General features: G+C 45.9%; 1 protein-coding gene across 1 annotated transcript in view; it reads right to left on the bottom strand.

Annotated features, from left to right (window-relative positions):
• Positions 1-13,616, bottom strand: part of CBLIF (cobalamin binding intrinsic factor) — an 18,231-nt gene extending 4,615 nt beyond the window's left edge. Inside the window, exons 1-8 of the mRNA XM_075258029.1 lie at positions 13,519-13,616; positions 13,238-13,426; positions 11,862-12,005; positions 10,105-10,254; positions 9,369-9,541; positions 8,956-9,142; positions 4,158-4,302; positions 845-963 (exon numbers count right to left, since the gene is read on the bottom strand). Of these exons, the coding sequence (XP_075114130.1) occupies positions 845-963; positions 4,158-4,302; positions 8,956-9,142; positions 9,369-9,541; positions 10,105-10,254; positions 11,862-12,005; positions 13,238-13,426; positions 13,519-13,597 (1,186 nt within the window). The 5' untranslated portion in view covers positions 13,598-13,616. The remainder of the gene's footprint in view (positions 1-844; positions 964-4,157; positions 4,303-8,955; positions 9,143-9,368; positions 9,542-10,104; positions 10,255-11,861; positions 12,006-13,237; positions 13,427-13,518) is intronic.
• Positions 13,617-15,033: the final 1,417 nt, after the last annotated feature.

The raw sequence follows: 15,033 nt of genomic DNA, 5'->3' as shown, positions 1-15,033 counted from the left end.
GGTTGGGGGAGAGTGGTGTTCTGTCTGCAGGGTGTGCACACAAGTATCCTAGGTGGTGCGGGCTATGCCCCACGGTGCACTCACTGCTTGCCGGAGGATTACTCTTATCCTGCCAGCCTCACCTGAGGCGTTACAAGGCATTGCCATATTCTGCTTTGCATGTTTCCTTCCTTTGTTCTCTCTCTTCTATTCTGACTTAATACTTGACTGACTAATAACGTGTGTGAAGTTAGGCTGACCCCAGAGATTGGCGAAGTGATTTCTGTTGAATTGAAGTTCGATGCTGCTATTGTCTTGCCATTTGTTTGCATTGCTTTGTTCCATTGTTTCCATTATTGCTAGTGTTGGTTCATGTGTTTCGCACTCCGTCTGTCTGTAGTGTTTGTATGTTTGTTGTTGCAAAAGTAAAGGTTAAGACAGTGCTTCATACATCCGTGTCGTGTCACTATCCCTCCAGTGAGCGGCCATTACTGCCTCCCTACAATACATGTTCTGTGTATATACTGTCTGTGTCTTTGCCTGTATTTGTATTGTGGGTTCATTGATTTGTGGTGGTTTGACATTGATTGTCAGGAGGGGTTTGCAGTGATTATTGTCGGCTTGATCTTGTTCAGTGTGTTTTGGAGTATACGTAAGACAGTGGATGCCAGGGGGAGCATCCCAATCATATTGGGAGGTGCTGTCTGAATTTTCTTCTATGTAGATAGATAGCTAGATAGGAGATATACAGACAGACCAATGTATGAATGGATAGATATACAGACAGACCGAGTGATGGACGCACAGACAGACAGACAGACGGTGAAACCACTACGACCTATAAAGACATTTCTCCTTTACTCACCCACGCTTAATGGGGTCGCACCACTAAAGAACTGCCAGTACGTCTTGTCATTTGTGCTTCCTTTAAGATTGTTAATGGCTGTTACAAAAGCTCCCCAAGAAGACGACTCCGTCTGAAAACTGGAGAAGGGAATACTATTAGTTTTCAAGAGGCGGTAAATAACTTTAGAGACAATGATTTCTCCATTATACACTGTGGTGAAGGGGGAAGCCGTAAGCTTCCTGCTCTACCATTCATTCATCTGCCAGTGATATCTGCAAGAAAAGAACAGCTTGGGGAACAAGAATTGGTATATGTCTTAATTATTTATATGGCACAAGTATGAATACCTATATATATATATATATATATATATATATATATATATACTAGCTGGTACCCGCGACTTTGTCTGCGGTGATTGTAGCAGTGGGTATATACAGGCGTGGGTAAGGTTTTCGTACTGTGTATAAGGTCTGGGATATGAAATGTAACTTTGTATCTTGTTTTTGCTGTAATTCAGAGAATCCGTGAGACTTTTGTGTTGCAGTTACTTTGTATTTGAGCTGATATATATTCGGTGTTGTGAGAAACTTTACATAGTGACTCTGGGACAGAAGTATCTGAAGTTAACCCTTTCCCGCTGATGGCATTTTTTGATTTTCGTTTTTGACTCCCCTCCTTCTAAACGCCATAACTTTTTTATTTCTCCGCTCCCAGAGTCATATGAGGTCTTAATTTTTCCTGGGACAAATTTTTCTTCATGATGCCGCCATTATTTATTCTATATAATGTACTGGGAAGCAGGGAAAAAATTCTGAATGGGGTGGATTTGAAGAAAAAATGCATTTCTGCGACTTTCTTACGGGCTTTGGTTTTACGGCGTTCACTGTGCAACCAAAATGACATGTCCCCTGTATTCTGTGCTTCGTTACGATTCCGGGGAGACCAAATTTATATGGTTTTATTTACATTTTGACCCCTTAAAAAAAATCCAAAACTGTGTTAAAAAATTATGTTTTGAAAAGTCGCCATATTCCGACAGCCGTAACTTTTTTATACGTGCGTGTACGGGGATGTATAGGGTGTCTTTTTTTGCGGGACCAGGTGTACTTTGTAGTTCTACCATTTTTGGGAAATGTTATTGCTTTGATCACTTTTTATTCACATTTTTATCAGAATCAAAACAGGGAAAAAATGGCGGTTTGGCACTTTTGACCATTTTTCCCGCTACGGCGTTTACCGAACAGGCAAAATATTTTTATAGATTTGTAGAGCGGTCGATTCCGGACAAGGGGATACCTAATGTGTATGTTTTTCACAGTTTTTAACTACTTTTATATGTGTTCTAGGGAAAGGGGGGTGATTTGAATTTTTAATCCTTTTTATTTGTTTTTATATGTTTTTTACTTTTTTTTAAACTTTTTTTTTTGCATTTATTAGACCGCCTAGGGGTATTGACATGGGTGGGCGGTGTCGCGGATTGTCAGAGCGGTGGGGGTCGACAAACATGGCTGCTCCGGAGCGTTAAAGAGCGCCTCCTGGAGTATCGGTAAGGTGAGAGGCAAAGTGGTAAAGTCTATGTATATGTGATTGTGTGGGGTTAGGGGCGAGGCTGTAGAGGGCAATAGGAATTTTGTGGCTTGCTATGGTCCAAAGTGTGTGAGATTGCAAAGATGGTGGTGTGAGCTTGGGTTTTGTGGGGGTCCTGGCACAAACGTATGTGTGCTATTGTGACGAAAAGTAGCCTAATGCGCAATCGGGTGTATTATCTATGTTTGTGGAAAATTTCAGCCAAATCGGTGGAGCGGGTTTTCCGTGATTGAGGAACAAACATCCGAACATGCAAACCCACAAACTTTCACATTTATAATATTAATAGGATATATATATATATATATATATATATATATATATATATATATATATCCCACTTGGAACCATTATACTGATTGTAGGGGCTCTGGGAACCATTATACCATCTTTTGGGCCCCTGTGGACCATTATACTGTGTGTAGGGGCCAGTGGGAACTAATATACTATGTGGTGGGGCTGGAGATGGGGATAGAGCTCTAACCCTGGTTCTGTTTATGGTAGATCTGACTTGTAAGCTGCAGGCCACCTTAGGCCTATGGTATTAGGGTGCATGCACACTACGTAACGCCGGGCGTGTATGAGAGCCGTACACGCCGGCATTACAGCAGACTGCCGAACACTTCCCATTCACTTCAATGGGAGCGCTCGTAACAGCGGCGTTTACGAGCGCTCCCATTGAAGTGAATGGGAAGTGTTCGTCAGTCTGCTGTAATGCCGGCGTGTACGGCTCTCATACACGCCCGGCGTTACGTAGTGTGCATGCACCCTTAGAGTACTTACCTGTCCCCTCCTCGTACCTGAAACAGGAGAACAGCGCTGCTGGGGAGAGGGCAGGTAAGTACTAAGCACTATGGGGGCCACTCTATAGGGATGACTGCATGGGAGACATTATCGTGTATGGGGGACACTATATGGGGACATTATCCTGTATGGGGGTCATTGTACAGGGTCCAATATACTGTATGGAGTCCTCATTAGAGCCCTGAGTATCCACTACTATGTGCTCACTGTATGGAGGGGGTATATTGGTATATCGTGTAGGGGGCCCACTCGGATTTATTTTGGTCTCTTTCCAGTGTTGAACCCCTTGTTGTGCCTCTGATCATAAGATTTAAAGGGGCTGTAAATTCAAGAGTCTAATTTTGTCCAGAAACAGCGCCACTCTAGTCTATGGGTTGTGCCTGGTACTGCAGTTATATTAGTAGTCCATTTCTAGGTGCTAAATATTCTCTAGAAGACTTTTCTGTATGGAAAATTACTTTTTATTTGTGTCCAGCAAACATCAGGCCGCGCTTTTTGGACTTGGACCAGGTTACATAAGTGATACAGCCTACGTAAATGGCGCCAATGTTATCTGCAGCATGGGTCTTTGATCCTATCTTTCACACGGCTTGGAACGTGTTTCAGCCCCATTTTAAAGGTGTAAAGCCACTGGTCACTTTCCTGGCTCACATTGCACTTGTGTCCTCATCTTCTGCTCCATCAAAGGAACAGAAAACCAAAAATAATGTCAGCGACCCATCCATTAAACAATAGATAATGGCGCCTGACGGATTCTACTCGCTATAACGGGGTTTGTCTGGTTTCCGTCATTTTCCTGGAAAAAAGTAGTCTTGGGGATTGTTTGGACCAGCTATCAATGGGATGAAGGAACGCCAAGCTATGGCTCCTTATACACACGTCTTATAATAGGGATGTGAAGACATCTGCTCCATTCTCCAGCTCTGCTACATCTCACCTGAAGTGTTTCGGGTTGAGCTCGGCTGCCTTTTCCATAACCTGGAGAACATTGGATTCTTCCTCCACGGTCACAATGATGGAGTACTTAAAGTCATCTCTGCCCAAGTCATTGACGATGGTGAATTCCACTGAAATCATTGATACTTTCCAAGACAAAACACAAAGAAAATGGAGGTCAAGAACAGATGGACTATAGTCCTTACCATCTTGGTACAGATCCCTTGAGATGTCCACCTGAGTCCTCCAGGGCCCATCTGGCACACAGAAGGCCAGGCAGAGAAGGTGGTGAGCTAGCGTATTTCCTTGGAGGTCTGAGCCAACTTATATATACAAGATGTCAGTCCGGTCAATTGGACACCAGTTCCCTTTAACCCTTTCCCATATTGCTGGCTGCCTTCTACCAGGGCCGGCTCCAGGCTTTTGCGGGCCCCTGGGCGACAGAGACTCAGTGGGCCCCTTTTTGCAGAGGCGGACCTGCTGGCGTGGAGTGTAATACAGTCCATTCCATACAAGTAGATACACAGTTGTGGATAAATAGTATAGCCATGTGCATTACAGCTTAGTAACTCCATAGGCCTCATAGTAATAGCAGTTAACCCCATCATGTCCCGCACATTAACCCCTGTGTGCTTTACATAAAGGTTACTGATTTGTGAGACATATGGAGGTAATAATTAGGTGTCTTCATCACTGAGGTCTTATATTAGCACCTCCATATGTCTCACATATTAGTAACACTTATGTGAAGCCCACAAGGGTTAATGTGAGGGACATGAAGGGGTTAATTGCTATTACTATGAGGGACATGGAGTTACTAAAACTGAATTAATAACCCCCAATGCCGGACATTACTAGGATTAGATACCCCACACTTACCTGTTGGTTTGTCTCTTTCACTTTCACTTTGCTCTCCTCCTCTTCTTTGCAGGGTGCAGATGACATGTGCAGGGTCCAGGCAGATAAGCTCCGCCTCCTGGGCTTCCTTCACCCCCTCTCATTGGTGGACAGTGAGGACAGTGAGAGGAGGGGGTGTATTGCAGTCCCCTGCTATAGAGGAGGTCAGACTATACAGACACATAGGGTGACTTTCTGAGGTCCCCTATAAGGATCTACCAGGCAGTCTGGGGTCACTGGCCAAACCCCAGGCTACAGATTATACATATCGACACCCCCCAAGCGCCAGGACAGTGGTGAACCCAGTCTCTCTGCTGCCTGAGGTGGACGATCAAAAGACCCCCCCCCCCATATTGAGTTGGGGGGGGGGGGTTTCATCTTTTGATCGTCCGCCTCAGACAGCGGGGGGATTGGGGGTGCTAGCAGTACCATTACAATAAATTACAACATTACCAGAAATACAATGCAATGTGATATTTTGTGCAGTAATACTCACAGGAGACGTCTTCGCACGTTTCCTGCCTCTTCCCTTTGGACCGCCATGAACACTTCCGCCAGCTGTGACTTGACTCTGTAAAGTTTGAAACACAGACATCTCTGACTCCTCACTTCTCCACACATTCAACCCCTATATATATATATATATATATATATATATATATATATATATATATATATATATATATCACAGCAGCCCCTGCAGCCTATATTATGCATACCTCCCAACTTTTGAAGAACTGAAAGAGGGACAAAGTGTGCAGCGCGCATAGCGCGCTGCTGCAAATTTAGCCCACCCATTTTTGTGTGACTCCGCCCATTCTCATTAATTTTTCATGTGCCCGCACACAGTATAATCCTCCTACAGTCACCCGTAAATTATATGTCCCCCCTCTACCTCTCCCCCAGCTTCATATACACCCTTCATCTGCCCCCAGTTTCATGTCCCCCCTCCATCTCTGCCCCAAATTCATGTCCTCTCCATCTCTGCTCCCAGATCCATGTCCCCTCCATCTCTGCCCCAGTTTCATGTCCCCTCCATCTCTGCCCCCATATTCATGTCCCCACATCTCTGCCCCCAGATTCATGTCCCCACACCTCTGCCCCCAGATTCATGTCCTCTCCATCTCTGCCCCCAGATTCATGTCTCCACATCTCTGCCCCCAGATTCATGTCCTCTCCATCTCTGCCCCCAGATTCATGTCTCCACATCTCTGCCCCCAGATTCATGTCCTCTCCATCTCTGCCCCCAGATTCATGTCTCCACATCTCTGCCCCCAGATTCATGTCCTCTCCATCTCTGCCCCCAGATTCATGTCCCCCCATCTCTGCCCCCAGATTCATGTCCCCCATCTCTGCCCCCAGATTCATGTCCTCTCCATCTCTGCCCCCAGATTCATGTCCCCACACCTCTGCCCCCAGATTCATGTCCTCTCCATCTCTGCCCCCAGATTCATGTCCCTCCATCTCTGCCCCAGATTCATGTCCCCCCATCTCTGCCCCCAGATTCATGTCCCCCCATCTCTGCCCCCAGATTCATGTCCTCTCCATCTCTGCCCCCAGATTCATGTCCCCTGCATCTCTGCCCCCAGATTCATGTCCCCACATCTCTGCCTCCAGTGTCATGCCGTCCTCTCCTTCATCTGCCCCCAGATTCATGCCCCCCATCTCTGCCCCCAGATTCATGTCCTCTCCATCTCTGCCCCCAGATTCATGTCCCTCCATCTCTGCCCCCAGATTCATGTCCCTACATCTCTGCCCCCAGTGTCATGCCATCCTCTCCGTCATCTGCCCCTAGTTTCACGTTCCACCTCCATATTACACTTACCTTCTGCTCCGCTCCCTCGCTGCTCTCTGCGCGCCTCTCTCTCTCACGGGCGCACAGTTGTAGATGCGATGTGATGTCATCACATCGCGTCTACAAGCCAGTAGGCGGTGTTCAGCGGCGAAGCAAGGAGCTGACCTGTGTCAGCTCCTTGCTTCAGCCGCGTATGTGTTGAACTCAGATCTGCGTCGAAATCGGGACATACCTCCCTCCAACCGGGACCGTGGGACACGTCACCGGAATCGTGAATGTCCCGCAGAAATCGGGACGGTTGGGAGGTATGTATTATGCCCCACAGTGGCACAACAGACTGTGGGGCTTAATAGAAGTTACAGGGGCCACAGTGGACCCTTCAAGCTCTATTATGCCCCACGGTTGCACAACCATAAACTATTATTATACTTGGGGGTCTTTTCAGACCCTGAGTATAATAATCGGAGCCCCAGGGGAGGTGAGGGAACATAATAAACACTGTTACTCACCTCTCTGGGATCGGATGTTACTCCTAGCAGGCTTCGGGCCTATATGGTAATGTGTCAGACGTCACGTGGTCTGGGATATTACCATAGAGGCCCAAAGCCTGTGCTCGCAGTACCATACAGGCCCAAAGCCTGTGCTAGAAGTAACAAAAAAAGAGTTATTATACTTACTGACCGACCGCGCACTGCTGCTCCCGCTGCCGCATTCTCTTCTCTCACAAGACGTCTGTGTATCAGCGTAGGTGGCGTGATGACGCCGCCTATGCTGATACGTAGATGTCTGAACTAGCGGCAGCTCTCCTTGCGCTGGTTCTGAGGGAAAAAAAAAAATCGCCCGGGCTGCCGCCCCCCCCCCCCCCCCCCGAACCGTCGCCCGAAGCGGCCACCTCACGTCGCCTCATTAGAGGTGCGGCGCTACACTGGGAACATGGTAGAACCACTTGGATGCCACATTTATGTTTGTATTACACTCCACTCCAATAGGTCTGCCTTGGCAAAAAGAAACACCGTTTTGCGCATGGGTTGCTCCTAAAGGGGCCCACAAAAACCTGGAGCCGGTCCTGGTAGAAGACCTTACGTATTTTACAAATCACACATTAGGCTGGGTTCATTTCCACATGTTGTCGAAAAAAGAAGTGACGTGCCCTTTCTTCAGGCGGATTTCGCGGCTGGTTCATTTGCCTCCACTGATCAGGTGTTATCATGTTCGTAGACAGATGTCTCCAAGAAGATTGAGGACAGCCACAGTCCCTTCATGTTTAGTGATCTTGAACGAGCCTCTGATTTTGCATTGCCCTTCCCCAAAACTACCCTTGATGTAAATGGAACGAGAGGGATGATGAGGTCAGTCATGAAGAATGAAGGTTGTGAGGTACCAGGTGCCAGTAGAGGTGTGAATGTCCTCCACACTGTGTCCTATTATATCTTATCAAGTTTTTCTCATTCAGTAAATAAGGTAACTGGAGGCCATTCAGTGTGGACATTGTGTAGTCCTCTACTTGGTTGTGTGTACTACAAAAGACCTATTGGCTCAGATATATTCACCGCAGTTTCCTCTTATGTAATCTTGGCTTGGTAATACTTCTACGAACTTTTTACAACCTTAACACATAAGTTGTCAGTACTCACTCCAGACTGGTGAAGCTGAAAGTCATGGCCATATTACCATGGTGGCAAGCCTATAATGCCAAGAGATAAAGCTCGGCACCACCGTTGTCCCAATTTCTGTCTCTGGAACCCCTGGTGGAGCTGGGCCATAGCTATAGGGATCACAGCAGTTGTGACCGGGCCCATAGCTATACCAGGAGAGCCCCCTCACCATTAGGCTTGTACGTCAGTCATCTCCTCTGATATCTGGAAGCTCATGTATCATAAATCCTTCTCCTCTGCACTGAGATTTGTCAGAAATAGGCCACCCGATATGTCCTCCCCCTTCCTTGTAAGGAGATCATCAACTATTTGATGTCAAAAATAGCAATAGGTCAGTATGTAAGGGAGGGAGGCTGGAGGCAACCTCTGCCAAACCGACCAAACCCACCAGTAGATACCATTGGTTTTGCTTTACTGTATATGGGGACCTTTACTGTAAGAAATTCACTCACCTCCATTGCTGGGGCATGAGATGTCTTTCACGGAGACATAACTTTTACCCCACAAGAACGGTAGAAGCTGAGCGGCGGCGATTGGCAGGGAGAATTTCTTTTGTGGTATCAGATCCACCATCTTAGTTAAGGTTTTAGGACAGTCCCAGCGTTGTGTAGGATAGAAAGACTTTGTAGCTGTTAGGGCCTAGAAGGATTAAGATATTCCATTATTAATTGCAGGGTGTTGGCTTTATCTGGCACCCCCTTCTGATTGTAGGGGTTCAGTTCCATCCTTACACCATACAGGTGTAGGGGGCTCCTCACAGGTGACCCACTTGTTCTCCATGCCAACTATGCAGCTCAACTGTTGGCCCCCCACAACCTCTCCTAAGGATAAGCCATAGAACAAAAGTTTCTGAACAACCCCTTACCTGTCCAGCCAGTCCAGTGCTATAGATATTACCAATTAACCCATTATCCTGAGCATCCAAGATCATGTTCAGCAGTTCTCCAAGGGTGTGCTTCACAATGGCATGCGTATTTTGGGGCACACCTTCCATTTCAAGCACACAAGTAAATCCCATCACTGCCACCGCCGCCGTATCTACAAATAGAAATGGCATACATAGAAGGGAGCAGGCGCCATTAAAGATGACTTTGGTGGTTTCCGCATCGTTTTCATGACTCTTGGGCAATTTCTCACTAGGGAGTCCTGGACCATTTCTCTGAAGGCCCAATAGGACCATGTGGGTTACCTTTATACAAGGTTGAAGGTATTCACACCAATCTCAGTAAAGTTTGGCAGTCAGTGGACATCGATCCATTGTGATCATAAATTTATACTTCACGATATTGTTTGTCCACTTTTTTGCTCCTTCTGAACCACTGGCACCACTGGATATGTAATCCAAGATGAAGAATTACCATAAAAATACATAGTCATTCCTGTTTCTTCTCAACAAATTTTTTACAAATCCATTGACCCAAGCACAGTGGCATAACTAGGAATGGCTTGGTCCCAAGCCAAACATTTGTCAAGGCCAATGGTGGACTCCCTAATGTCCCGGGTCATGTGGCAACCGCTACTGCTGCTACTCTGGTACTTACGCCATTGCCCAATTAATTGAGACATCTTAAAATATGTGTAATATTAAGTCAAGGACTCACCTACAGAAAACGTGTGTCCAGATGGGTTTGTAGGAATCACTTTCGCAACAGCATCTGCGACCGTAATAGCGGAAGGTTGGGACATCACGCACAGAGCTAGCACGTCGAGGCCGACTTGGTACCAGGTAGTCAGAGGAGAACCATGGCTGTCTGTAATAATGTCAGAGATGATTTCCATCACAGGGACCAATTTCTGAGGTTAAAGCTTTCCTGGGCTTGTTATTTTTCTAAGTGGCACAAGGGTAGAAGATACTTTAAGAGGTAAATGGAGTCTCTGTAAACATCTAGAAACCTACTCAGTCATGAATCAGGTCTACAGACCTAAATACATGAGAAGAGGTGGGGGAAAGGGGGATGAAGCTGCATGAAAGGCTAATGCTGTGAGAGGGGAACAGGAAAGAGAGATATCCATACCTCCCAACTTTTGAAGAACCAAAAGAGGGACAAAATGTGCGGCGCTCGTAGTGTGCCGCTGCAAATTTAGCCCCACCCACTTTTGTGTTGACCCCGCCCATTCTCATTTTTCATGTGCTCCCACACAGTATAATCCTCCTACAGACACCCGTAAATTATATGTCCCCCTCTATCTCTCCCCCAGTTTCATATACACCCTTCATCTGCCCCCAGTTTTATGTCCCCCCTCCATCTCTGCCCCCAGTTTCATGTCCCCTCCATCTTTGCCCCCAGATTCATGTCCCCCATCCCTGCCCCCAGATTCATGTCCCCCATCTCTGCCCCCAGTTTCATGTCCCTCCATCTCTGTCCCCAGATTCATGTCCCCCTCCATCTCTGCCCCCAGATTCATGTCCCTCCATCTCTGCCCCCAGATTCATGTCCCCTCCATCTCTGCCCCCAGATTCATGTCCCCCATCTCTGCCCCCAGATTCATGTCCCCTCCATCTCTGCCCCCAGTTTCATGTCCCCTCCATCTCTGCCCCCAGATTCATGTCTCCACATCTCTGCCCCCAGATTCATGCCCCTCCATCTCTACCCCCAGATTCATGTCCCTCCATCTCTGCCCCCAGATTCATGCCCCTCCATCTCTGCCCCCAGATTCATGTCCCCTCCATCTCTGCCCCCAGATTCATGTCTCCAGATCTCTGCCCCCAGATTCATGTCTCTCCATCTCTGCCCACAGATTCATGTCTTCACATCTCTGCCCCCAGTGTCATGCTGTCCTCTCCTTCATCTGCCCCCAGTTTCACGTTCCACCTCAGTGTACACATTACACTTACCTTCTCCTCGTTCCATGGCCGCTCTCTGCGTGCCTCTCTGTCTCTCATTGGCGCACAGTTATAGACGCGGTGTGACGTCATCACATCGCGTCTACAAAGCCAGTAGCCGGCGTGCAGCGGTGAAGCAAGGAGCTGCACTGTGTTCAGCTCCTTGCTTTAGCCGCATATGTGTTCAACGCAGATCTGCGTCCTCTGGACACAGATCTGAGTTGAAATCGGGACATACCTCCCTCCAACTGGGACCGCGGGACATGTCACCGGAATCGTGAATGTCCCGCGGAAATTGGGATGTTTGGGAGGTATGGATATCTAATAGGTCGAAGCAGAGGAGCAGAGATGAAAGCTGTAGCTCCATGTCAGTAGAGGGAAGGTCCACATTTACAATAATTATGGAGAAGAAGGCAAAAATCCTAAAATACAGGTTCCATTTCTATCTGTTCTACTCCATGTACAGTGATTGTGATATACTGTAGCTTGTCTCCTTATTCTTCTTAGAAATGAGTTGTACATCCTAAAACTCACCAACTCTGTCCAGTTCTTCCTGAGTCTTGTTCTCGAGAAGCTGAACTAGGTTGCCATTACAGTTGGGAAGTACGGTGGGGTCAGCACACGAGGAGCGCAGGGCGAGGACGTAGAGGGCGACTTTTCCTGAAGAGAAGGTTTCATCTACAAAGATGGGGAGAAGAATATCAGAAGAAGCGGCATCAGATCTTAAAGGGGATGTGCGGCCATGTTGGTTTTATTAGAAGATGATAAAATAATATAAGTAGATGAGGGGACCACAAAGAGGAGCGGCGGGAGATCAGCGAGGTGACCCATAACTTCACGTGTTATCTGATAAGATTCTGATTGGGTTTTTATAACATTTTTGCCATTCAAAGGAATACATTCATTTATTAAACTTATTGTAACTTTTTGTAATCTCTTTTTATTTTCTGATTTTTTTCCAATTTTATTTTCGGTACGTTTCATACACATCTTGTCTTATACTTTTCCCCACTGTGGGTCTATTAAAGGATTATCTTATCTTATCTTATATCACAGCCATGGCCATGGGCAGCAATAGGCGGCAATAGAGGCAATGATGAATTTTATGTGATGTTATTACAAAAAGTAACACGAGCCAGCAGTGAAAGGGTTACATGTGTTTCGAAACAATCCCCTGCCTATGTGCAATCCCAGCACATGTCCTCCTCTTTCGTAATTCTGTAGAGTACGGCCCGTGGAATTTGTCTTTTATGTTCCTCCTACATTTTCTGAGACATTACAGTAAAACTCTGCAAAACTGGATTGTCCGCAGCCTATGGGAGGGAAGGAGGCACGGCCCAAATAAACTGACGTCATGTGGGTGTGGGGTCTCACATGTCATGTAACGGGGTGAAAACTTACAATACATAATAATAATAATAATAATAATAATAATAATAATAATAATAATAATATATATTAATAATATATAATAATATAATAATAATAATATATATATATATATATATATATATATATATATATATATATAAGAACGTATACAATAAATAATTTCCCCAATGGATCCACTTACTAATAATTATAGATATGCAAATTATACAAAAATGTCGTTATATTTTATGAACTGTTCTACGGAATGTTCTAATTTTGTTATATCCGTAAACATTCTACTACTAATATTATTATATATATTATTATTATTATATATATTATTATATATATTATTATTATTATTATTATTATTATATATTATATATATTATTATTATTATTATTATTATTATTATTATATTAAGTAACTGTGTTCATATCTTCATATATAAAGTGAGTCTAATTCCTTATAAGACGTCTCCCTGACATTGTGGGGAAATCACAGACGTTCCCTTACGTATACGGATCCCTTAGACTCACTGTGGTTGATCTTCTGAGCTGCATCTTCCTTCAGTTGTGTCACCAGCAAGTCTTGAGCGTAGACGTCTTTGATCTGTCCTAAGTTCAGGGCCAGGAGGACGCTGGGGTCGGGGGTGACACACGGTCCCACACTTCTCGCCATGTTAATCGCCAAGCTGATGACATTGGACTTCTGGGTATCAGTCGCCTCTGCGGAAAGATGAGAAGATCTGTTAGATGGTCCTGCAATGACACCACAGACGGTCCAATGATCTTCAGGTTCTTTATCCTATTAGACTTACGGCAGACGGCATCAGCCCAGCAGACATGGAGGAGGCTCACGAGCCCAGCACATAAGATGGTGACCTGCTTCATCCTCATCCCGTCCTGTAGAGTGACACCTTCTATCTTCCTCCTCCTTATACATCAGCTGGATTTGGCAATCACCCAATGACTCCAGTGTTTGCAATCACTTTCCTCACCTCGCACCGCACATTGGCAGCAACACTTATCAGTATATCAAGGAATCTGCACAGTACAAGGCGCCGCCATGCTCATCCTGGTGCCAGGGGGGTGAAATTATTATGTACCAAAATAAAACATTACATCCCGTGTCAATAATATGATCTGACACAAAGACAATGATCGTAATGTTCTCAATATCGACTATATTCTGGAAATCAGTCAACGATTACAAGAAGGAGTGACATATGAGGAAGGGAACTCTGTACAGTCATGGCCGTAAATATTGGCACCCTTGAAATTCTTCTAGAAAAGCTTTCCTCCCAGGAAATCATTACAGTTACACGTCTTGTTACACACATGTTTAATTGCTTTGTGTATACAGGAACAACAGAAAAAAAGAGAAAAAAAAGGAAGATTGGACGTAATTTCACACAAAACTCTAAAAATGGGCAGGACAAAATTGTTGGCATCCACAAACTGTGGGTAAATAACTTTGTTTCAAGCATGTGATGCTCATTCAAACTCACCTGTGGCAAGTAACAGGTGTGGGCAATCTAAAAATCACACCTGAGACCAGATAAAAGGGAGAGGAGTTGACTCAGTCTTTGCACCGTGTGCCCAATGGCCGGGGAAGCAGTGGAGGCAGCTGCCACAGGGCCCGGACATTAGGCCCGGTGACAGCCGCTACCGCTGCGTTTTTTTTTTTTTTTAATAGGTCGTTACCGGCTGGAGTAACGGGCCCTACTTACTTACCAATCCTGGCAGGGGCCGGGATCGGTAAGTGACACCGCAGGCCCCACAAGTATCATTATTATACTCGGGGGTCTTTTTGGACCCCCGACTATAATAATCAGAGGCCTGGGAGAGGTAAGCGAACATCACAAACAGTGTTACTTACCTCTCCACGCTCCGCGAAGGCTTCGGGGCCTACTTGTGTGACGTCTCAGACGTCACATGACCGGGGTCTGCGTCCTTATGCATCGCGACGCAGGCCCCCGGTCACATGACGTCCCTGACCTCATTGAAGATAGTCGACAGCGGGGAGCGCAGGGATAGGTAAGTAACAGTATTTGTGTTTGTATCCCCCTCTCAGTCTCCGATTATTATACTCTGGGGTATGAAAAGACCGCAGAGTATAATAATTGTTAATGGGTGTCCACAATGGAGCATAATACTGTGTGCAGGGGCCACTATGGGACATAATACTGTGTGCAGGGGCCACTATGGGACATAATACTGTGTGCAGGGGCCACTATGGGACATAATACTGTGTGCAGGGGCCACTATGGGGGATAATACTGTGTGCAGGGGCCACTATGGGACATAATACTGTGTGCAGGGGCCACTGTGGG

The sequence above is a fragment of the Leptodactylus fuscus genome, chromosome 10 (genome assembly GCF_031893055.1).
Source record: "Leptodactylus fuscus isolate aLepFus1 chromosome 10, aLepFus1.hap2, whole genome shotgun sequence".
Classification (NCBI taxonomy): domain Eukaryota; kingdom Metazoa; phylum Chordata; class Amphibia; order Anura; family Leptodactylidae; genus Leptodactylus; species Leptodactylus fuscus.
This window is presented reverse-complemented; position numbering and strand designations above follow the sequence as displayed.